At 37.1% G+C, this 24,669-nt stretch overlaps 2 protein-coding genes across 3 annotated transcripts; both read right to left on the reverse strand.

Annotated features, from left to right (window-relative positions):
* Positions 1 to 5,624: 5,624 nt before the first annotated feature.
* On the reverse strand, positions 5,625 to 13,987 carry LOC125264237 (butyrophilin subfamily 1 member A1-like). Its single transcript, XM_048183446.1, has 8 exons — positions 13,787 to 13,987; positions 13,615 to 13,668; positions 9,825 to 10,187; positions 7,655 to 7,768; positions 7,539 to 7,559; positions 7,241 to 7,279; positions 6,789 to 6,830; positions 5,625 to 6,683 (listed from the first exon to the last, which is right to left on the reverse strand). The coding sequence occupies exons 2-8, from the start codon at positions 13,664 to 13,666 to the stop codon at positions 6,055 to 6,057; spliced, it is 1,260 nt and encodes a 419-aa protein (XP_048039403.1). The 5' UTR covers positions 13,667 to 13,668; positions 13,787 to 13,987; the 3' UTR covers positions 5,625 to 6,054.
* An 802-nt stretch (positions 13,988 to 14,789) lies between these two features.
* On the reverse strand, positions 14,790 to 24,183 carry LOC125264236 (erythroid membrane-associated protein-like). 2 transcript variants are annotated; one of them, XM_048183445.1, is made up of 8 exons: positions 23,950 to 24,182; positions 23,763 to 23,819; positions 20,552 to 20,914; positions 20,295 to 20,423; positions 20,187 to 20,207; positions 17,051 to 17,083; positions 16,608 to 16,649; positions 14,792 to 16,518 (listed from the first exon to the last, which is right to left on the reverse strand). In XM_048183445.1, the coding sequence occupies exons 2-8, from the start codon at positions 23,815 to 23,817 to the stop codon at positions 15,926 to 15,928; spliced, it is 1,236 nt and encodes a 411-aa protein (XP_048039402.1). In that variant the 5' UTR covers positions 23,818 to 23,819; positions 23,950 to 24,182; the 3' UTR covers positions 14,792 to 15,925. The 2 variants fall into 2 exon arrangements, with proteins under 2 accessions (XP_048039400.1, XP_048039402.1); XM_048183443.1 differs by having other exon boundaries at positions 14,790 to 16,518; positions 20,187 to 20,423; positions 23,950 to 24,183.
* Positions 24,184 to 24,669: the final 486 nt, after the last annotated feature.

The raw sequence follows: 24,669 nt of genomic DNA on the forward strand, positions 1-24,669 counted from the left end.
ACTTTGATGCCGACTCTCTGCAACTTATGATTCCTGCAGCCTACTCTCTCACTGTTGATTCAGGAAATGCTCTCCTCGAGGACGAGTCTGCAACTGAGCTCAAACAGGAAATTGAGGGCATCAACCCCAAGTTGTGGGTGGCACATAAGGATGACACAGGATTCATTGATGTCCAGCCCTATGTTGCTAAGCTAATAACAGACAGGCCTGTGAATCAAAAACAATACCCCCTCTCAAAAGAAAAGGTGGAGGGTATTCGTCCTGTTATTGATAAACTACTGGCTCAAGGCATCCTGGTGCACACTCATTCACATTATAACACACCAATTAATCCGATTAAGAAAGCAAATGTTTCTTGGTGTTTAGAAAAGTTAATGATTTGGTAAAACCATTGTCTCCTATTGTACCAGATTATATTAATTCTATTCCTTACCTAGTACATTTTGACTGGTACTGAAAGATTCTTTGAAGCACTGTTTCCATTGATAGGTGTTTTTAGTCTTCAGACTGAAGTAGAGGTTACAAGATATGAATTAATTTCATTCAGTTCAACAAGAACTTTGAGGGCTCCATCTAACTGCCCTGCAAATCAGACTAGTCTTAGATCAGTAAACTGCGGTGAGATGAGGAGTGTGTGTTATGGTTGGAACATCTTGTTGTACCTATATCCCTGAGAATGACTCAAACGGCCATTTAATATCAGAGGATTTAAAAAATATGTCTAGAATTGCTCAAGAATTACAAGGACGAGAGGTTGATGATCAAAGTGGGTTCTTAGCATGGCTCACAGGATGGCAACAAATGCTTGTATCTGTCTTAATTCCTATAGGTGTGATCCTATTAATCATCACATTTATTATTTGTTGTATTATTCCATTTATCAGGGCTTTGATTATTCGTGCTATGAATAACTTTGTATCCTCTCAATATGCTTTGATGAGTAAAACTGTCAAGCATTAGTAATTTTGAAGGAAAATGAAGGAAATGTTTGTTGAAGAATGTTATGATTATGAAGGTAAAGAAAGTGATTGTATTTGTGTATAAGAAAAGTAATGGACATCAGGTGTTATTGGAAGTGTTCCCGGTTCCATCTGACCTAATTTATGCAGCCTAACAATTTACATGGTTTGATATAGAAGTAGATAATGTGTTATGTGTATGCCAGGTTAAAGAGATGCGTTTTTAGTCTAGATTTAAACTGACAGAGTGTGTCTGCTTCCTGAACAATGCCAGGAAGACTGTTCCAAAATTTAGGTGCTAAAAAGGAAAAGGATCTACCTCCTGCAGTAGATTTTGATATTTTAGGTATTATCAGCTGGCCTGAATTCTGAGGTCACAATAGACGTGAAGGACTTCCTGGTTCTAGTAAGAACTCTAGCTGCTGCATTTTGTACGAGCTGTAGTTTATTTATCAAGCGGGAGGAACAACCACCCAGTAGAGCGTTACAGTAATCTAGCCTCCAGGTCATGAACGCATGAACTAACTGTTCTGCATTCTTCATTGAGAGCATATGTCGTAGTTTAGATAAATTTTTAAGATGGAAGAATGTGGTTTTGCAGATGCTAGTAACATGGCCTTCAAATGAAAGATTGGTATCAAAGAGCACACCCAGGTTCCTAGCTGACGACGAAGACTTAACAGAGCAGCCATCAAGTGTTAGACAGTATTCTAGATTATTGCGTGAAGAAGTTTTCGGTCCAAAAATTAGAATCTCTGTTTTTTTCTGAATTTAGTAGTAGGAAATTACTGGTCATCCAGTTTTTTATATCAGCTATGCATTCTGTTAATTTTGTGAACTGGTAAGTTTTGTCAGGGCGTGAAGAAATATAGAGCTGAGTATCATCAGCGTAACAATGAAAACTAATGCCATGCTTCCTAATGATATCTCCCAAGGGTAGCATGTACAGAGTGAAAAGCAACGGTCCTAGTACTGAGCCTTGCGGTACTCCATATTGAACTTGTGATTGATATTACCTCTCTTCGTTTACTACTACAAACTGATAACGGTCAGATAAGTATGATTTGAACCATGCCAATGCAATTCTACTAATGCCAACATAGTTTTCGAGTCTATTTAAAAGAATATTGTGATCGATAGTGTCAAATGCAGCACTAAGATCCAGTAACACTAATAGAGAGATACAACCACGATCTGATGATGAGAGCAAATCATTAGTAACTCTAATGAGAGCAGTCTCAGTACTATGGTACGGTCTAAATCCTGACTGGAAATCCTCACAGATACTATTTCTTTCTAAAAATGAACATATACTACCAGTCAAAAGTTTGGAAACATTACTATTTTTAATGTTTTTGAATGAAGTTTCTTATGCTCATTAAAGGTGCAGTATGTAAGAATTCTGTCCGCTAGAGGTCACTAGAGGCCTATTCAAAACAAAGGCGTAGCTTGATGACGCCAAGTTTTAGAGCGGAATCTTGGGACATGTGGTCTCCACCTCAACGGCCGGTGGAAAAGAATAGAGATTGGAGTCGGGAAGAAATCATGTTCATGGATTTGATTAATAACGTTACTCTGTAGTATGAAGCAGAGCAGGAGCGAGTGTTGTGGAGCTGAACAAGGAGCTGGAGTGATTGAACAACACACGTCGCGAGCAGCGGGACTTTTATTATGACACAGTCGCCGGCGCCGCTTCCGCTTTCCCGGTCATGAGTATGAGGTAACGCAGCTCTGTTTATCATATTAGATACATTTGAGAGTGTTGAAAATGATGTTATAACGTTACTCTGTGCGTTCGCTCGGCAGCTGCTGTGAGACACTGTTACACACTGCAGTAAGATAGATCGATTTTACAATATCATATTAAATGCTGGATGATTGTGTTGATAAATGACATGCAATTAATTTTAAAATGTATTGTATTTAAAACGTATTGAAAATGCTGTATTACTGTTACTAAAAATAAAGCTTCATTTGATTATGCTATGTTAGTGAAAGTGGCCATTGATTTTATACATATTATTATGAAAATCTTGCCACTTTTTATTCCCATTAGTACACTTCTTATTTCATTACGTTACTCCAAGAACACATTAATATGCAAATTACATACAGCGTGTAGATACATTGCATATAATGGGGGAAAAAACAAACATTTATGGCCATTTTACTGACATATTGCATAAAGCAAAATGGTATTTTATATCATTCTGTTGTATTTTTTATAATAATCATCTTTAAACAAATTGTAACATATATATATATATATATATATATATATATAAAATCTTGAATCCTAAAAATTGATTGGTGATTTTAAAAATCCCATTGTTTTTGCCTTTTCATGTCTATTAATTTAATAAATAAATAAATAAATAAATAAATAAATAAATAACCTGAGTCCTGGTGTCCACTACAGAGGACATAGCATAACATACAAATAAAATATAATTTTTCAAAATTGTTATTTTTCCTTTTTTTTTTTTTCTTTTGCTCTAAACAATTTAATGACATAAAAAAACTAAATTCACAAAACTTTTTTTCTGGTAGTCAGGAGGATACCCTACAGAACGTGTTCACATATCGATAAATATGAACATTTGTTGATATATCAGGAATTACGTGTTTGCCATAAAACTGAATGAAATCCAAACTTTTCTTACCAGAAGTCTCTATGAGGAGATTCACCAGTAAAGCTATAAAAATCGACAACATTCCTGTGGAAATACAGAAATACTCAAAACAAACAAACAAACAAAAAAAGGATTTATTTCCAGAAACACGCGAATAATATGAAAGATATAATAATAAATCAGAGTGTCGTATTCAATGAGGAAACAAACTCACCGACAGAAGACTCGTCTGTTAAATCTGGTTTGTTTAGATGAATATGAGCTGATAGAAGCGTATTATATATAAGAGTCAAATATAAATGATAAATTGGACGAAAATCAGAAACTATCAAAAGTGCACCTGACTTTCCTCCCGTTTTTCCTGCTCTTTACTTCCACTTTCTAAACATAACGTGATCCCTCAATAAAACAGACGTCAGTCAGCATATAATGAATAACGCTTCATATTCTGTGTATAATTAGATGTGTTTTTGTATAATATTTTCTGTATGAATGAACATGCAAATGTGTTTTCTGTTTCTGTTTGGCGATTGAATATAATAGAAAATCCACACAGATCTCGTCGCTCCGACATTGAAGTGTAGGCTAAGGATTTTTTCCCACTGGATCGACTGGAGGAAAAATATTATCAAGAGGGCGAGGGCAAATTAAGGGTGCAGAAAGCGATATTATAGATCAATATGAGTCGATGATAAACACATGTTGTGTTTAGCGTGTAGAGGATGATGATGCATCATATAATCATGCATGTTTTGTTACTGAAAATAAATGTATTAATTATTATTATCAATGTTGAAAACAGTTGTGTACAATTTTTTTCAGGATTATTTGATGAATAGAAAATTCAAAAGAACAGCATTTATCTCGATCATTAAATTGATCAAAAGTGACAGTAGCTATAGATATTTATCATGTTGCAAAAGCTTTATATTTCAGATAAATTCAGATCTTTTCAACTTATATTTATAAAGGAATCCTGAAAAAAATGTGCACAACTGTTTTCAACATTGATAATAATCATAAATGTTTCAAATCATCATATCAGAATGATTTCTGAAGGATCATGTGACACTGAAGACTGGAGTAATGATGCTGAAAATTCAGCTTTGATCACAGGAATAAATTACACTTTACTATATATTCACATAGAAAACAACTGATTTACACTGGAATAATATTTCACTGTTTTACTGTATTTTTGATCAAATAAATGAAGCTTTGGTGAGCAGAAGAGACTTCTTTTAAAAACATTAAAACATCTTAACATCCAAAAATTCTTGACCGATAGTGTGTGTTATATAAGTTCTGCCTTATGGCAATAGTGAAGCTTAAAAAGGAGGAAAGTGAAGCAGAAGAAGAGCAGTACTAGTGACGACATCAGTGATGTTATATTGATATTCACTAACTCTGATTGTGTCACATTGTGAGAATCTGATTTTATCTCTATGTTAGATTAGTTTGTTCACACTGTAATGTTTTGTCCTTATCAGCCACAATCATTACAAGCATCTTGACATTCACTTGGTCTCTTATACTTTAGGTTTCTTTTATCTTGAAACATATCACATCAGTTCTGGTGACGAAACATGCAACAGAAACTTCCATTTTCAGTTTATGAGTTTCTCAGTTTTGTCCTTCTGACTTTGGACAGGTATCTCAAACATCACATCAGGTGTCATTCTTTCCTGCTGTTGTGTTTTGTTCTGTTCAGGCTGAAGATCTTTTGTTCTGTTCATCACACAAAATTCATAAAAGATCATATAACCTCAGAACAGAATAAAGCACACAAGTCATGTGAACTACTTTTATGATACTTTCATGGTGCGTTTTATTATTTTAAAGCTCAACAGTTTCAGCTCTGAACATCTCCTCCTGTGTTTGACTGAAGAAAGAAGGTCTTACAGGTGAACAGTGACTGTAGTCCCGACCGTAAGGTACCACAGCTGTGATTGTTGGACTTCTAAATTATTTCCACATTTAAGAGGTTCACAGCAGTGAACACAAAGCATTTATAAAGAAAAACCCTTTGAAATATTTTGATTTATTATTTATTGTCTTTTATTAAAATAACAAAAACATCAATCAAAATATACTTCAATTTTCAATCATTTACAGTAAAATACATGTATTACAAAGTTATAAAAAGTGTCCATCTGTTGAAGATATCTTACAACATCAGATGTAATTTCACATTTCACACTCTCGTTTTTGCTGTTTTTTCGCTGCGCTGACAAACTGAAGCTGCTTGGTTTGAAAGTGTCGTCTGTGTGAGCTGTGTTTCATACATCGCTACGCTATAAGAGACAGTGGAGCTTTTTATGAAATTTGGCTGAAATATCACTAATGTGACGGCAGCTTCAGTGTGTGTGGAGTACATCAGAAATAGAGCAGGGCATAATTTCTGTCATCATACTGTGTTGTTCAGCATCCAGTGTAGACAGCATCACCGATTATAATGGTTTCTATTTGCTTTTGACATGTTTCGTTGCGCCACTTGCATCCGGTGTAGACTCAGAGTTATTCAGTAAAGGTTGACTGGACTCTTCAGGTGATTCTGGATGTTTTGGACAATCTAGAATTTTAAGTCGACTCTTATCTCCTACACCTGGATTAAACAGAGGAACGACTGATCCAGTGAATCTGGTGCTCATGGTCAGGAGATGTTTCTTCTCTTTGACATTGTAAAATGACAGCTGACCGTCATCATAATCTAACAGAACTCCCAGTCGTTCAGGTCTCGGCGTCAGTGAGAGTTTAACTGGAGGATCAGAGTTGATGTAAAAGCCTTTAGGACCGTCTGAACACAGAAACCAGTAACCGTTTGATGGAGTTACAGATTTGTCTTTTGAACGAAAACTTTCATCTTTCGCCACACCAATTAACCAGTAGTTTTTAGGAGGATTAGGTGGACGTGCCAATGAAACCTCCCAATAGTGACGTCCAGATGTAAATATTTGAGCTCCAAATGCATACAATTTGTAGGGAAATCCCTCTCCAGTGTGTTTATATTCTTTACTATTCCATACCATATTACGGTCCTTAGAAACTTTCAAATATGTAGATACATATTGTTGGTGAATAGTGATCTGAACTGTGAGGAAAAAACAAAGCAACAATTATTGATCCTCGAACTCGTGTGTGAGATCATATTCACTTGTATTCATGTATGAAATGTATGTAAATGAGATTGTCATACCTGCATGTTTCCTCAGTTCTTCTATATTTATCTCTCCCTCAACTGAAATGAAAAATAAGCAATTTGAGACCTCTACTCACTCCTAATGTGTGTGCACTAACTGGATGGGTTAAATGCAGACGACAAATTCTGAGTGGTTAACCATATTTGGCCTTCACATGTCACTTTCATTTTCACTGAAGAAAACTTCTATTTCTATTCTATTTTCCACCAAAACATGTTCATGTTTTCTTCTGCTACAACATGCATGTAGATGTTTATTTAACAATTAGCAGTTACGTTTTTTATTAAAAAAAACCTTCTTTTGTCAGTTTCTCCACAGGTCCATCCTCAAAAACTAAAATGACAGAACATGTCATTGGAGGGATTAATTTTCAATCTGTTTCTACAAATTTTCCAGACTTTTCATGGTTCTTATAAAAGTATAACACAGAACAAACAACTTGAAGTACCTTCTTTTGTCAGTTTCTCCATAAGTACGTCCTCACAAACTAAAATAAGAAAAAAAATCATTGGAGGGATTAATTATCTATCTGTTTTATCAATTATCATTTCTCCAGACTTTTCATGCCACATTAAATTACACATTTAACTATCTCCGGCATTGACTGGCATAAAAACAGACTCATTTATCTGTATCAGAAAGTCTTTTCAGAAAAGATGAGTAGTTTTCTCCCAGTAACTCCTGAAAGTGTTTGTCTGATTCATGATTTTGTTTAGATGTTAATGATGTGAGTTCATGTTACTTACTTTGATCTTTTGGTTTCTTCACTGCAAAACAGATACAAAATATCAACACAAGGGATGCATAAAACACAAAACCTCCTGAAGACTAACTCTTTTTAAATCTTTCTATCAGATTTTACCTGTTAGTTTGTGTCTGTATTTGTACAGGATCAACCCAATAACCAAACCCAGAAGAGCACAAATGAGAAGAGTGAAGAAAAGAGTCTTCCATAGATCTGATGAATCTGGTGGATCTGAGGAAGAAAGTCCATATGAATTTAAAATCAACTCTGGAACAAAATATATAAATAAATAATTCTAAAAACAATCAATGAAAGTTAACATGAAACATTTGTGCTCATGTTCAATTTATGTATTCACACCCGGCTTGATGTCAAACAAAGTTCCCTTTCAAAGTGGAACTTCAACACTGCATCTTGGTGTTGACATTATGGGGAACGCCCTCGTCATGAGCATGTGTAGACACACACCAGTCTTTGGCAGACAGCAGTACATGACATCACACATGGAGAGTTGTGCGTATAAAAGGGTGTCTGAGTCACATGTCATCAGCTTTCTTGTCTTCAGGAGCCGTTTGTTTGTAGCATGTGAAAACTTAACAATGGCAAATCATGTTGCTGGTGACCAGCTCTGAGGAGCTTGACATGGTAGGATGGGGCAAAGAAAGTCGAGCTCTCACTATAAATCCGAACAGTTATTAGTTTTATTTTGACCAATATATATTCTATACTTGCAAGCAAACTGCTTTGCAATAATTTCCCAAACTGTCGTTTGTCTGGAAATATTACTCATTCTGTAAGCAGAACGTTAACACAGCCATGCTAAATTCTGACGCAAAGAGAAGAACACAGACGCGCCAGCAGAGCAAATACTGTACCAGGCCAAGCTCACTGTTTGTGGAATATATAGCAAGAAAAATATAAATATTGAATTGGGTTTTATATGAATGTAACTTAGAAGGGAATTGTCTTCAGAAAAGTTTCAATCTCCGTATAAGTAGCCTATTTTATAACCGCAGCGCTGCTTTGTGTACATCGGTAACCAAGGAAACGCTATATCACTGCTGTTCCACAAGCGCCACCTACTGTCAGAGAGTGAATTTGCATTTTCATTCAGATCGTCTGCTGTTTTTGTTTTGTGCAGGTGTCTTATGTAGCATCATTTGGAATTGGCCATAAAAACTAATAAAGTCTTTTCGCAGTAAAAACAAATGCAGTTTTCAAAGAGCAGTGTTTTTTTTTTTTTTTTCTTGCAAATGAATGTGTAGTTTGTATGGTTAATATTAATGTAACTGTCAGCACTGTCAGGCCCGCACATGGTTAAATTTTTTCCCCTCTAGCCCTTAACCTAAAATGAGTTTGACACCCTTGGCTTAGAGGAACTAAGAACTGTATTAAATATTTTAAATGTTCTGATCCAATCTGACTTCTGACCTGTAATGCTGCCTGAATCATAATCCTTGCACTGTTCGTTGTTGGCCAGAGGAGAATTGAGCGACTGAAACTGGTTTCTCCCAAGGTTTTTTCTCCATTCTGTCACCTGATGGAGTTTGGGTTCTTGCTGCTGTTGCCTCTGGATTGCTTAGTTGGGGACACTTGATATTCAACAACATTACTGATCAGCGGGAAGATGACACCACTGTTTTCTCCAGAACTTACTTAAGCTGGACAATGACACTATTTTCTTCTAGAGCTGCTGTACAGCCAAAACAAACTTTGTTGGATTATTTTCCTGTTATCACTGTAAAGCTGCTTTGAAACAATCTGTATTGTAAAAAGCGTCCCTCTATTTCATTTACCTCTGTCTGCAACTATTGTGGAGTTTTGAAGTAGGGATATATGCTTCCTCTTGGGTTGGGTGCTTTCAATAGATTACTGGCCATAATGGGCTCTGGAGAGTGCCTTTACTAAATCAGGGTGCAAGCTTGGCAAGTTATGGTTTGATCGCATAAGAGTCCCATTATCTTATTGCCGGCCTAAACTCCCCTGCGATTTCATTGGGGTATAGAGCTTGGTTAATCAGAGTTATTTTGGAAAAACTGCAATGCATCCCATTCTCTCATTTGCCTCCATCCCTGATAATGTTCTGATGGAGGGACATTTGCTCCCCTTGGACAGGTGGCAATACTGAAGGTTGTAGCATGAGCAGAGTAGAGTTGGACTGTAGCTGCACACTCCTCATCTATGGCTTTTCTCTGTACTCTCAGTCTAAGAAAGGAGGTGCTGCTTACTGAGGTCTTTAGCACTTTAATGATCTATAAAAACATGAATTTTAATTTTTTTGACTCACCAGTGATTTTGAGAACCACCTTTCCACTGTCATATGCACTTTCTCCACTCATATAACAGTGAAATGAACCTTCATCCTGAACTCTTAGTTTCTCCAGCCGTAGAGAGACGTCTCCATCCTTCAGTCCACCAGACTGATCTGACCACTGAGTCAGTGAGGTTCTGTTCCTGTACGATTCCTCCTGGAGGTCCTGGATCTTCCCATGCTGATAGAAGAGAACAGGGTTGCTGAACTGGTCATGACGGTACCAGCGGATCTCCAGAGCTTCAGCTTTCTCAGGAGGAGAGATCCAGCAGGGCAGAGTGACTGTGGACCCGACATGAGCCACTATCTCATCACGAGGAACCACAACAGTGAACGAGACTGTGAGACACAAAAAAAGTAAATATACAATGTGTTAGTCTTTAATCTATGTATATACTGTATTTATTTAATTGTAAGCAAGGTGCAGATGATGATAAAGTTCAAATGCAGAGTTTAATGAAAATCCAACAGATAATACATACAAACGCTGACTCAAATGAGACCAGACAAACACGAAGTAAAGGTGAGGACCTTAAATACATAATGATAAACTAAATGATGAACAGCTGTGATAAAGATTAGTTTCCACAAAAACTAATGTGAAGGGAAACTCAAACAAAAAAACACATGTCAGAAAACAAACTAAACGTCCATGAAAACAAAAATAAGAACAAACACAACTAAATAAGCATAACAGAATGCCCCCTTCTGGAAAGCGCAACCTCGCGGTGTGGAGAGGGGCAGGAGGAGGCTGAGAAGGCGGACGAGGAGGTAGCGAAGGGATGGTGATATGATGACGAGGGAGTTGGAGGGAGGAGCCAAGGTGTTGCTGTGGGTGACAACATTCTGGTGGCAACCAACGGAGACAGAGCCAATTGATCCCAGAGTGTAGACAGAGCGGAATTGCTGGCATTTGAGACCTAGGTGAAGCCACAGCGACGAGCATCTGAGGTGGATCCAGAGTGCCTGAGTACTGAGGTGGAGCTAAAGTGTGACGGAGGACAGAGGCTGAACCAGAGGGTAGGAGGAACCCAGTGTAGCCAGAGGGACTGAGCACAGCGGAAGGCTTGGCGGAAGTAGAGTAATGACTGACCAAGGGGGAGCCGATGGGATGAAGGAACCCGGTGGAGCGCAAGATTGAGGGTCTCTGGTGAAGTCAAAGGTGGGAGGAGTTAAGGTGGAGCCGATAGGTCGAGCCACAGGATCCTCTTGCTCGGGCGAGGCTGATGGTTGCATGACCTGAGGCTCCATGTCACAGCAAGGCATCAATGGGGAAGCCTAAGGGCAACAGCAATGATGAAGATCTGATAGTTCAGGGTGGGGTAAGGTGGGAGGCAGTACCTCCATATCCAGCATAATCAGCCAGTCCTCAGTGTTCACTTCCACCTGTATTCCCTCAGCTGCTGCTGGTGTCGTGGGCTCACACCCCTGGTCAGACTCACTCTGAGGCGAGGGTCGACGCTGTTCTCTTGTCCTCTGGGTCTGGCTCACTCGTTGTGGCAGGCGGTCGCTCTCCGTCTGTGGGGGGCATTTGCACAATCTCCGCGGCTGAAGGTGGTGAATTGGGCCTGGGGTCTAGCTGTGTTCCTGATCAGGGACAGACGCTCTTCAGACACTTGATGACGGCCTTCCACGAGTCAAGTCCTGAGGTGTCTGGGAGGTCTACTGGGTGGTGGTAGTTTGCCTGTTCCAGAACAATAACTTCAGGATCTCGTTGTCATAAGGACAGGTGATGGCGAGACAACAAAAGTCAACTAAAAAGTCCAAAAAACGAAGGCTTCAGCAGGCTAAAGCAGCGAATTGAGTTGCATATTTCATATTTAGTTGTGGTCCGGTCTTCCGTTAGCAAGTTGCAGACAGGAATGTCAGGAATAAAGTTCAAATGCAGAGTTAGATAGCAATCCAACAGGTAATACATGCAAACGCTAACTCAAATGAGACCGGACAAACACTGATAATAAACACTAATAAACTTATTCATAAATGTCTCTCGCTTGTTTTGCCTGTGTAGACTCTAGACACTAGACGATCTGAACCGTGCCCGAGCGTGTTTGTTTAACCGTAACTGGCCCGATTGGAAGAGACATGTAGTGTAGGACAATCGTGCCAGGGCATGAGACAAGACAACCGTGTGTGAGTACACCCTAAAAAATATGCTGTTACTCACACACAAAATGTTTCTAATTTATTCTGTTAATCGACATTATTACAGTTTTTCTTGATTGTTTACACACATTTTCTGAAAGCATGCCTCATACTCTCAGAACTCTACACACAAATCAAAAAACACACACACAATGGGCAAAACCCCTCAATTCTCCTGCAAAATGAAACTTTACATTCAAAACAATGTTCTTTCTTCTCAAAATGGTATTTTGTTTTCAAATGACACACACAAACCATCATATGAATAGACATTTATAAGAACCAGTTGAACACTGATGTGCTCTATGTAAAACACTATGATGAATGGAAAACACTTCTCCATTCATCATAATGACTTTGGTCTTTATTTGGTTCAGTACATACATATACATATATATATATATATATACATACATATACATATATATATATATATATATATATATATATATATATATATATATATACATACATATACATATGTATATATATATACATATATATATATATATATATGTATATGTATGTATATATAGTCAGAACACACAAATACACGGTAACAAATATATTTTATTTTTCCAACAAAAACAATGTACAGTGCACATCCCAACCAATGCAAAGTTGCACATACCGTACAAAACAACAGAAGAATTTACTGTATACAGTTACAGTAAAAAAAAACTATGCTGCTCTGCCTCTGTTTCCATTGTTGGCATCCATTGCTCCAAAACAGAAGAGCTCACCTGTTGCCCTTTTATGCTAAAGCTCTGTTTGCTAATTGTAAAAATGTGTGACAGGTGTTTGCCCATGTGATGAGTCAGTGTGCATATTTGAATGGCAGTGTGTTCCTTGTGAAAACAAGAGATTTTTCTGCCCGAAAATTGTGCCAAATGCAGAGAATTGTGTGTAGTGTTTTGAAAAAAGTGTGTTTTAGAACTGCAATGTGAGTGTAAAGCAGGAATTGTGCTTGTAGTTTAGCAGAATTGGTTCAGGGGGTTGGTGCATGAGTTACATGCTGTGGTCATTGTGTCTCAAGTACCAATATTTGTGTGTAAACAATTGAGAAAAACTGTATTACAATAATAAGGACAATAATCAATAATAATAATATCGCATCCCTATTGTAATGAGTTCCTGTTTTTTAATTTCATAATTTATATAGGCCTACTTTTATGTAGATGATTTAAAATTACATTAATCTCATAATATTATGCAAATATTTTCCCTTAAGGAAAAGCCAATTTCTGACTCTGATGTAGGCCTACATAGTGTATTTATTTATTATATTTACTAGTTATAGTGGTTCTAAATCTGCAGCAGTTTTACTCACATTAGAAATACATGTAAAGATAGTGAATGTTTAAACAGGGTTATTTTTGAACTTTAGACTGAATGTTGTAAAGTGGAGTTAGAGATAAGACAGATCGTGTCTCAAAGAACCTATTGTAAATAATCTCCCATGTCTGTGTAATATTTAATCTAGTGCAATAATAACCTATAGAAAGTGTTCACATATATGAATTTTTCACGATAAATATGAATATTTGTTGATTTCATCTGGCTTGTGTGGAAAATATAAGCCATAAAACTGAATGAAATCCAAATGTGTTTGTGTTCTTACCAGAAGTCTGTATGAGGAGATTCAGCAGTAAAGTGATAATAATCAACAACATTCCTGTGAAAATACAGACTCAAATAAAACAAACTCTGAGGGATTTTTCCAGAAACACACAAATAATATGAGAGATATAATAAATCAGGCTTTCATATTCAATGAGGAAACAGAAACTCACCGGAGACAAAGACTCGTCCGTTAGTTATGATGAATATGAGCTGTTAGACTCAACACAGTAATATTTAACCTATCCCACTGTAATACAAATACCATTCAAAAAGAGACCTTAGGAATGCTTAAATATCATTAATAAAAACAGACCAACTTCAGTGAGAATCAAACGTACTCCTGATTTTCCTCCTGTTTACTTTCACTTTAATGTCAGTTTAATGACCTTCAGTAAAACACACAGACGTCATCAGAACATACAGTATGTGTGCAAATGAATCTGCTAAACATGCTAAGGGCATGTTAATATTTTTTCTGTCGGATTCAGAAAGAACAGTGTGTGTTTACTGATGAACTGTTAGATAAAATATTTTTCTGTCTGTTTTAAATCTGTCTGTCTGTCTGTTAGGGATGCTACACAGAAGTCACGGTTCGGTACGATTTCAGTACAATGGGAAAAATGGTCACATTTTAGATTAGGGTCCAACTTTCACTATTAACTAGTACGCATGACTTTTGCCTCAGTAAACTACTAATCACTGCTTATTAATAGTTAGTAAGGTAGTTGTTAAGTTCAGGTATAGGGTAGGATTATGGGATGTGGAATATGGTTATGCAGAAAAGGCATTAATATCTGCTTAATAAGAACTAATAAACAGCCAATATCCTAGTAATATGCATGATAATAAACAACTAGTTCATAGTGAGAATTGGACCCTAAAGTGTTACCAGACAAAGGAGCAAATCCATAATGCTGATTTATTTTATTTTATTTTGAACTTTTCAGTTTTGTAGCTGATTGTGACCAAATACCTTTTGTTTTTTATCAGCCCTGCAAAAACAATATAACCTATGCACGAGTGTGTTCTGTTCACTGCTTCATACACTAAAGGAGGCTGTACTGTACTAACTAAAGGACTAATTGCTTCTAGGTGGAACAAACTGATTGTGCATTGTGCTGTTACAATTTGCTCCACTAAACATTCAAAGCTTAGTGTGCACTATCTAGTGGACATGTATGCACCCTTCTTCTTCTCTTCTTTTTCCTGTTGTGGCGTTAGCAAATAACATTGCATTACCGTGCTTCTCAGCATATAGACAGAACACAACACAGAGTTACAATTTCTGAAAGATTAAGGAAACAAACAGTCAACAGCTGGAAGAAGAAGAAGAGGAGTAATGATGTGTGGTGGAGGGGAAGGGAGGCAAAACAGGAAGAGGTACACTTACAGTAAACCTTTATTATTTTTTTTGACAGTTTTATTTTTTTTACTTCTATACTTACAGCAACATATTACACGTGCATTTTGCAGTATATAGCCTAGTAAATGCACTTTATACAGATTATATCACACAAACACACATATAAATACAGTGTATGTATATACAGTCTTGTCTTTTTTTTATATGTCACAATGGCATTGTACTGTAATTTGTTCACAGACCAACAGTAAAAGCTGGAGTCTGAATCCTGTCCAGTCTCTTGCAATCAATATCTCACATACTTTAATGTGTCAGTTTGTACTGTTGAAATGTATATTCAGATAAAAAGAAGTGTTGTGTATTTTCAGTCATTGTCATCAAAATCATTATAGTTTATATCTGAAAATACTGTCAGAGTACTGTTATATCGACTAAACATCTTGTTTGTGAACACTGACACAAAGACTTGTCATTCTGATGGCATTGATATGTTCATTGATGTAAATACTTACTTTTGAGAGATGAACTAAAGATTTTGAGCAAGTTACAGGCTTTTGATGGTAATTCATTGTCTGGTGCTGTTTGTATGAATTGTTTTGAGAAATGAACTTACTGGTTTGCAAATATTAAGAGAAATGTACCAAAGCGACTGAGAAAAACTGTAACATCAGTCTGATTGTGTCTATCATCAATGGCGTAGAGAGCACCATTCAGTCCAATGATAAACACGATTTTAGGATTATATTTTTCTGGTTGTTTTAGTGACAGAGAGGATGAAGAACTCTTAAATATGTGAGGACTGTAAAAACTCTCTTCATCTCTGTTCTCAGACACTAGATGAATGTGGGAAAGAAGAGTTTGCAATCAGGACTCTTTGGCATCAGAGGGAAAGACATCAGTGTAAGTATCTGTGCTTCATTCTGTTTGAACACACTGGATTGGTCAGTCAAGCGTCTGAGCTGTTACCCAGTAAAGGTTGATTGGACTCTACAGGTGATTCTACAGGTTTTGGACAATCTAGAATTGTAAGCGAACTCTGATCTCCTACACCTGGATTAAACAGAGGAGCGACTGATCCAGTGAATCTGGTGCTCATGGTCAGGAGATGTTTCTTCTCTTTGACATTGTAAAATGACAGCTGACCGTCATCATAATCTAACAGAACTCCCAGTTGTTCAGGTCTCGGCGTCAGTGAGAGTTTAACTGGAGGATCAGTGTTGATGTAAAAGCCTTTAGGACCGTCTGAACACAGAAACCAGTAACCGTTTGATGGAGTTAAAGCAGATCTGTCTTTATCAGTAAAATGTCCATCTTTCGCCACACCAATTAACCAGTAGTTTTTAGGATCTGTATTTTCTCGTGCCAATGAAACCTCCCAATAGTGACGACCAGATGTAAATCTTTGAGCTCCAAATGCACATAATTCATATGGAAATCCTTCTCCAGTGGGTTTATATCTTGGAGCTTCTCTCACTGATTTATAGTTCTTAATGATCATCACATCTGGATGTGAACACTCATGGTCAATAGTGATCTGAACTGTGAAGAAAATAAAGCAATTATTAATCCTTGTGTATATGAGATGATATTTACACTCATATGCATTTATAACTGAGATGATGTCATACCTGCATGTTTCCTCAGTTCTTCTATATTTATGTCTTCCACAACTGAAATTAAAAACAAATAATTTCAGGTCTTAGCGAAGGAAAACTACAGCTGTAATTAAAACTTTCATGAATTGTTAATTTCCCATATTGAAGTCGTATGTTTAATTATATTCACATTATGCTCTTGTAGACATTTATAAGAAACTGCATATATTATATCTAAAATAGTATGGGATACAAAAATATCTAAACATAAACTATGACAAAATGAACTCCTGGTACAGTAGGTCAGATTTCCTTGATTCTATCAAGGCAGTTGCTCTTTATGCTAATAAAATTATTTGTAAATCCAGAAGCATTTTCACTGGTGCTCTCAGACATCTGGACCTTAATGTATCCTGGTATAAAAGTCAACAACATGTTTACTTTCATTTTTTATTATCATTTACAACTTCTGATACCTTTTCTGTTCTTCATAGCTCCAAGCTCATAATCTGAAATCAGAGAAAATATGATTGGAGGGGTTGATTATCAATCAATTTCAACAAATATTAGAAAGATAATAAACCACATTAAATTACACTTCTAACCATACTATCTTTGTCACATGTATGTTCTGTTTTCATTCAGATTTCTGTGTTGCACTTCTTATTAATCTTCTAGTTTGTTCATTGTTTCATTTCTCCTTGTGTGCCGAAGGGGTCTGATTTTGGAAGCCTGACACCACAGACATGCTGTTTTATCGGCTGCTGAGCAGCTGTGAATGTAGTATGATAGATAGATGTTCTCTATTGCGGAGCGGCAGAAAGCCACCAGCAGTTTTCTAGATAGCTTTTTTGGCAATGGGATGATCGTGGCTGATTTAAGGAAGGGTGGAACGGTGGCCTGTGACAGAGACAGATTGAAGATGTTAGTGAAGACAGCATTGAGTTGATAAGCACGGGCCAGCAGCCTTCCTCGGGTTCACCATTTTGAACGTCTCACTTCATGTACCTGTACAGCAACTGCCTGCATGTCTGTGTCAGCTGGAGATGAATGTGAGAGTGGAGATTTAACTTCAAACCCAGCAAAGAAACAGCTGAGCTCCTCTGCCAGCGAAGCGTCGATGTTGGAGTTTGAAGCAGTGCTGCCCTTACAGTTTGTAATGTGCCACACCCGCCTTATGTTGTTATCAGTGAAGCGGCAGGACTGACGATTAAAATTAACATTTCGAATATTCATTGAATTTAAAATAAAAATTCACATTTGATTATCAAAATTCAGGTGTGTGTTAGGGGTTGCACCGGCTAATCGACTAGTGGACTTTAATGCTCTGCCATGACACTTTAAGCGTGACTTTGACTAGTGGCTGATCATGGCCTATAGAGGGCGCCGCAGAATAAATAATATTTTATTTCCACATTGACATTTCGTATCCAACAAGCGATGATTTGTCTCTCTGTTTCAGTTCAAATTGTCCGGTCTCGTCAGTGTTACGTGAAAGCTACCTTGTGTTCAAGTTGCCTGTGTGTTTAATTGAAGACTTTTGGAATCTTCATCTTCATCTTTGTGCGTTTGTATATAAAGTGGTGACAATCTTAACTACATATGCATCATTGATTCTGTGCAAAACCACACCATTTACCATTTAAAATAGGGCTGTGCCGATAAACGATATCATATCAAATCATGATAAAATATATGTCGATATGATAAGCTCTAGGCATTTTTACTCCATAGGAATTAATATAAGAGCCAATCGTACAGCAGAAATAGGCGACAACAGCCAATCAGCGTGCAGCTTTAAACGTTCACGTCAAAGAACAAAGTCAATTTCCTACGGCACTTTGCAAAGAAAACTTGACACAAGGACGACAAAAATGAGTGGAAGCAGCGACGAAAGTGAAACTAACCTAAAGTTATTATCCAAAAATGATGAAATTGTCGACAAAAGGGTAGCATGAATTTAGTTGTATGGAAGCGGTTTGGTTATTTGAAAAGCGACAGGCACAGATTAAAACGATCTGTAAAAATGTCGTCGGATGGTGAAAAACAGGACTGGCAACACAACCAACCTATTCCAGTGCTTCCCACACTTACTCTGTGTCTCAGTCATCTCCCTGGCTTCCTAAGTCGTGAATCAGTGCCCTGACAACTGAACTAGGGAGCTGATTGAGACGCACTATAGACTTTACTATGTGCGTCAGAACTGTTTTCTCCCGCTGACATTCCCACGTAATATTTCACAAAGAGCGCTGCATCAAAGACTATAGAATAACACAAGATGTGCCTAAAAAATTGTTTTTTTGTCATGATTCGAGTGCTTGGAAAAAACTTTTATGAGACAGTTGTTGTCAGATTTAATTGGTGATTTCAAATATGAAATTTAATCGAAAGCTTGGCAAACAGCTTTGGAGAATTTGATGTTTCCCCATTCAGAGAGATAGGAGCTGCACTTGCATGCCCAAGAAGCATTTCAATGATGGCCGCAGAGTGAAATGACTTCATCCTGCGGTGCGATCCATTCGCGCGAATCGCACAAGTTGAAAAATCTGAACTTTGGCGAATTTCCGTGCCGCGTTAACCAATCAGGAGCTTGCACTATTAGTGACGTGACGTAGCGAGCTGAGGCAGAAATTCGAAACAACAATGGAGGACAAAATCATCGTCGCTGTACATCTTCATACATTTATAGAATCAGAAATAAAAAGGATCGTGTTTGAAAGAAAGTGAATGAGGAGGTCGGACAACGGTCTTTACTTAATTTGAGCTATACATATTAAGACTATACAAGCCAACTAAAGACGACCAATTGAGCTTATTCGCTGTAATTTACAATTATTTCCCCACTGACAAGTTGTGTTTATTCAGAGGAAGTGTGCAGAAAGCAGTGGGAGAGTCTGGGACACATAAAGGAGCGGGAGAGCTCCAAGGGACTTTGGCTGCATGTTGCAAAGTCACAAGGTGGCGCTGTTGCTTCAGACTGCTTCAAAGTGATTCTCTATCAATGAAAAGCGCAGATTTATGCCAAGAGATTGCTAATGAACTCAAGTTGATGAATTATGACAATGTCTACTTTATGGCCTTTATATAAAATGTTTAAGATGGTTGTAGGATCGAAAGATCAACCCACAATTGTGTAGACATTTCAAAATAAGAGTCCCGGTGTATTTAGGGCTTAATTTTTTAAGGCCAAATGTGTAATAAATAAACTATACTTTAAAATGTAATTAATGAACCCTCAAATTTTTATGGCTTCAGTCATAGTTGAGATACTCTTTTAAAGCTGGCAGCATTAGCAGTTTATATATCGAAATATATCATTATTGATCAATATTGGAAAAAATTATCGAGATTACATTTTTGCCATATCGCCCAGCCCTATTTTAAAATACTGGTATCATTGTATTTATTGATTCTCATTCTGCAGCATTTACCTTCAATGAAACAACATTATTGTACAAAGATATATGTAAATATTCATAAAATGCAAAGACTTCCATTTTAAACTCTAAAGCAAAATAAGAGTTGAGAAAGAGTTTTCTCTCAGTAACTGAAAGGGTTCGTCTGACTCATGACTGTGTTTAGATGTTAATGATGTGAGTTCATGTTACTTACTTTGATTTGCTGGTTTCTTCCCTGAAAAACAGATCAATAATATCATAGATGACACTGGATATAAACACTGAAGACTAAATGTTTTGAAATCTTTCTTCCAGATTTTACCTGTTAGTTTGTGTCTGTATTTGTACAGGATCAGACCAACCAAACCCAGAAGAGCAAAAATGAGAAGAGTGAAGAAAGCAGTCTTCCATGGATCTGATGAAACTAGTGGATCTGAGGAAGAACTCAACTCTGGAGCAAAATATATGAATCAATTATAATAATTACATTAAAAATCACATTCACATTTGATTTGATCATTTCTATTGGTGAACTATTCCTATAATGAGGTGTAGATCCATAAAAACATTTTGACTCACCAGTGATTTTGAGAACCACTTTACTGCTGTCATATGCTGTATCTCCACTCACATAGCAGTGAAATGAACCTTCATCCTGAACCGTGAGTTTCTCCAGCTGTAGAGAGACGTCTCCATCCTTCAGTCCTCCAGACTGATCTGAGCGCAGAGTCAGTGAGGTTCGGTTCCTGTACGATTCTTCCTGGAGGTCCTGGATCTTCCCATGCTGATAGAAGAGAACAGGGTTGCTGAACTGGTCATGACGGTACCAGCGGATCTCCAGAGCTTCAGCGTTCTCAGGAGGAGTGATCCAGCAGGGCAGAGTGACTGTGGACCCGACATGAGCCACTATCTGATCACGAGGAACCACAACAGTGAACGACACTGTGAGACACAGAAAGACACTCTGAATGAAATATACTATGGGGTAGACTTTATTCTACACTGTATTTATTTACTGATAGCAGTGGTTCTAAATCTGCAGCATATTTTTATGGAAATAATTAAGACTTAATTTTAGCGATATTTCAGCGAGAATTTCCATGCGAAAAAGGGTTTATTGTAGGCTATATTGTCAATAATGTAGTGATATGATGCACAGCTCCCAAAGAAGTCATGTTCAAACCAAGCAGCTTTCTGTTTGCCTGTCTGACCTTCTGTTTGACCAAATTGAATATGAGTAAAATCTGCATCCAGAACTTTTTTTCGTCCTCAATCGAAATTTCCAATCGCACTGATTCCTACTGGAATGACTGGATCCCAAGTAATAGGAAACATTTTCATAATTTTAGCTGACATTCTGGCAAGGTTCTCTCAAAGTTATGAAAAAAATTCTTCTACAAATGTTAATAGAATGTTTGTTCAATGTCATCTGTTATTCAACAATGTTCGCAAACGTTTAGCACAAAAACGTTATTTATACATCGTTTTTGGAAGTTTTTAATTGTTCTCAATGTTGGGAAAAACATTCTTAGAACAACATTCTTGGAACATCCATTAAACATTAGAATTAGACAACTATCCTCAAATGAATAAGGTTGTGTGTGCTATTTTAAAAAACATCCTTGGAACGAGGGAAGGTTTTCCCATAGTTATTGTTTCTAACTTTTCTTTTAAATTTATGTAAAGGTTATGCAAGTGTTGGAATTAAACACTTTCAAAACAATGTTCATGAAATCACCACATATTGTCATTGGTATTTTATGAATTTTTAAAATAATTTTGGCAGAAAGCATTCTTCGAAAGTCCTTTAATTATTAAGGGTCAGTAACTAGTCTTAAAATGGCTTAAGGTGGATGTTACACAGCAAAATCCCCTGTGTTTAATGAACACTGCTCAGTGTGACCGGTAGTGATGACATCTGAAGTTAATGAGTAAAATCACTGAAGGAAAGAGGAACAACCATTTTGAGTCACCAGAATGGTGATCAGTGTTCATGTAGTTCCTGTATATTCCATTGGCAATATGTTTGATTTGCCCCTTAATTTATTTAAGCAGCCGTAAGCAAGTCAGGCAGGTGGGTACTGAGATATAGCAATGCAATGGAGAACGGTAACTTGAATGAGCTCAACAGTCTTTTCTGTTTTGCAGAGTATATGTAGCAGTCAAGACAGCTGGATGGAAATGTGGTTTGGGAAGTGCACAGTGACAATGGAGAGAAATGCTGGAGACAGGAGTTGAAAAGGAGTCCTTGGAATGAATTTTGTATTTCTGGTTTGAAAAGCAAAGTCAAAGCTATGTCACAAAATCTGATGTAGATTCGGGCCTCGAAGTGTGTGATAGATAGGCTTGCAGGGGCGAATCTACGTCACCCCAGTTCTGAGCACTTCTCTGCATTTATTCATGAGAAAGAGCTTGTTCAGTCCAATCCCTGCACTGTAGTATGCATAAGATTATAATTGCGGTATTATGCATGAGGAAGTATCACTTCTGTTGCTTTTGTCCCATTGCCTATTGTTGTCATTCAGAGACGGGTCATAGACCTGTAACGTTACAATAGAATCTTTTGTAACATTATAAATGTCTTAACTGTCACTTTTGATCAATTTAATGCGTCCTTGCTGAATAAAAGTATCAATTTCTTTCATTTCTTTCCAACAACAACAAACTTTTGAACCGTGGTTTGTAACGTGATATTTCTTTCATTAAAATTCTTTTTCAAATTAAATTGTACTTAAATATTTTGGGCAAAACAAATGTGTTTATGCCTGAGAACCTTAATACACATAGGGTGAATTCAGGTTGATTGGGACACTTTTTTCCAAATCATTACAATGGCAAAAAAGTGTCCCAATAATACTGAATTTATCCTACATAACTGCAGACACTGAAATAACATTCACTGTGTGGTCTCTTATTCTGTCCCTGTTTTCATAAAGAACCACAATTGTCCCTTATTTTCCTTTTCTGTATTTGGCAAACACTGTCCCACTTCGAGCACTGATTAAGATCACTGATGTCCACCATACTTAGGCCAATGTTAACTTTTTTCTTTCTTTTTTTAATCTATAGCATATGATAAACAGCAATATAATATATATATCATATTATACAAAAAACGGGGGGCAGAGCAAAGAGAAACACGACCACGAGATAAAATGCAATTGTGAAAGTTTTCACAAATCGAGCTCGACCTAAAACAATGTTATTTTATTCCAGCAGTCTGCGTGTTCATTGGTAATAGACGTTAAACATGAAGAACGCCTTTATTTCACATTCCTTACTGGCGGACTTACCAAGGGGTTTACGGACAAGAGCTTTGCTGTGAAAAAATTCACAGATCAAGCTGGTGAAGATGACACCAGTTTCATTCCTCTAAGTGTCCAACATTTGGAGATATAGCCATTATAAAATTAAGAGTCGCTACGAAAAAAAAAACTGATTTCGGCCCAAAGGACAGCGTCACCTTAATTCACAAATAATGGAGAACGATATTCGGTATTATTTGCATGTCTATGACAGCGCACTGCGTATTTATAGCCAAAAGAAATCTGAATATCAAACCGCAAACTATCTTTACTGCGGTCAGTGACCGCCCTGTATAGAGTGAATTATCGATTCAGCACCGCCGCCATGGACAGCACCTGGTAACGTCGCACTTAAGAAGATAAAGCCTAAGGGATAGTTCGGGGAACACACCCAGAAACTGTACATCTTCAGTTAAGGTCTATCTTTAGAGTCTTCATAGCGCGCTAAGAGACAACGTTATCGGGAAACCCAGCCCTGTTCTTACCAGAAGCCTCTATGAGGAGATGGACCAGTAAAGCGATGATAATAATCGACAACATTCCTGTGGAAATACAGACAGACTCAAATAAAACACACTGACTCAGGGATTTTTCCAGAAGCACACGAATAATAATAGCTCATGAGAGAGATAATAAATCAGTGTCGTGTTCAGTGAGGAAACAGAAACTCACCGGAGACAAAGACTCGTCTGTTAAATCACAGTAATCTGGTGGTTTACATTAATTACAACACAATAATAGTAAAAAAAAAAACAGAATCCATCAAGCGTCCTCTTGCTTCTCCTCCTCTTTACTTTCACTTTCTAAAGATAGCGTGATCCCAATAAAACAGACATCTGAAGACACTGTTTACTGTTTACCAGATGATGAATCACCATTTTCAGTGTAATTCTGTTGTGTTTTCTTTAAACGTGCTACAAACTGATCATCAAATCAGGGGGTCTTAGATGTAAATATTTAAAAATGTATTTCCATATGTGGCTGATTTGTACTATACTATCTTTGAATGATTTGTGTGATTCTAACCTTCAGTTGGTTTAGTTGAGTGTAAACCTTCATAAGATGAATGTAAATCTTTCTCTGTTGATTTGATGAACCCATGAATGTAAAGGAAATGAGCTCAGCAGTTTAGCATAATCTTATGCTTATTAAAATGCTTAATGTTTGAAGATATTAATGAAAGTTAGTGTATCGTGTAACTAAGACAATCTGGCAGTAAATATTAAATCACAATTAATAAATATATTTCTCTCTGTCATGATCATGAGTTGGAGTGCCAAGTTTAGCCACCAGAGGGCACTCCAACAAGGACTTTTGTCACCTGTCTACTACATTACCCATAAGACACTTCCCTGGACTCATTATCATATTATTTTGTGGACTGATTATCTG

This window comes from Megalobrama amblycephala, linkage group LG3 (assembly GCF_018812025.1).
Source record: "Megalobrama amblycephala isolate DHTTF-2021 linkage group LG3, ASM1881202v1, whole genome shotgun sequence".
In the NCBI taxonomy this organism is placed as follows: Eukaryota; Metazoa; Chordata; class Actinopteri; order Cypriniformes; family Xenocyprididae; genus Megalobrama; species Megalobrama amblycephala.

Bases quoted from the DNA above. Each gene is read 5' to 3' on its own strand.
- LOC125264237 (XM_048183446.1), bottom strand. From the start codon at position 13,666: ATGTTGTTGATTATTATCACTTTACTGCTGAATCTCCTCATACAGACT. The intron at 7,560-7,654 runs GTAAAATCTGAT...TCTGTTTTGCAG, and splicing joins ATACAGACACAAACTAACAG to TGAAGAAACCAAAAGATCAA. The intron at 6,684-6,788 runs GTATGACAATCT...TTTTCCTCACAG, and splicing joins AGAACTGAGGAAACATGCAG to TTCAGATCACTATTCACCAA.
- LOC125264236 (XM_048183443.1), bottom strand. From the start codon at position 23,817: ATGTTGTCGATTATTATCATCGCTTTACTGGTCCATCTCCTCATAGAG. The intron at 17,084-20,186 runs GTAAGTAACATG...CTCTGATTTCAG, and splicing joins GAAGAAACCAGCAAATCAAA to ATTATGAGCTTGGAGCTATG. The intron at 16,519-16,607 runs GTATGACATCAT...TTTTCTTCACAG, and splicing joins AGAACTGAGGAAACATGCAG to TTCAGATCACTATTGACCAT.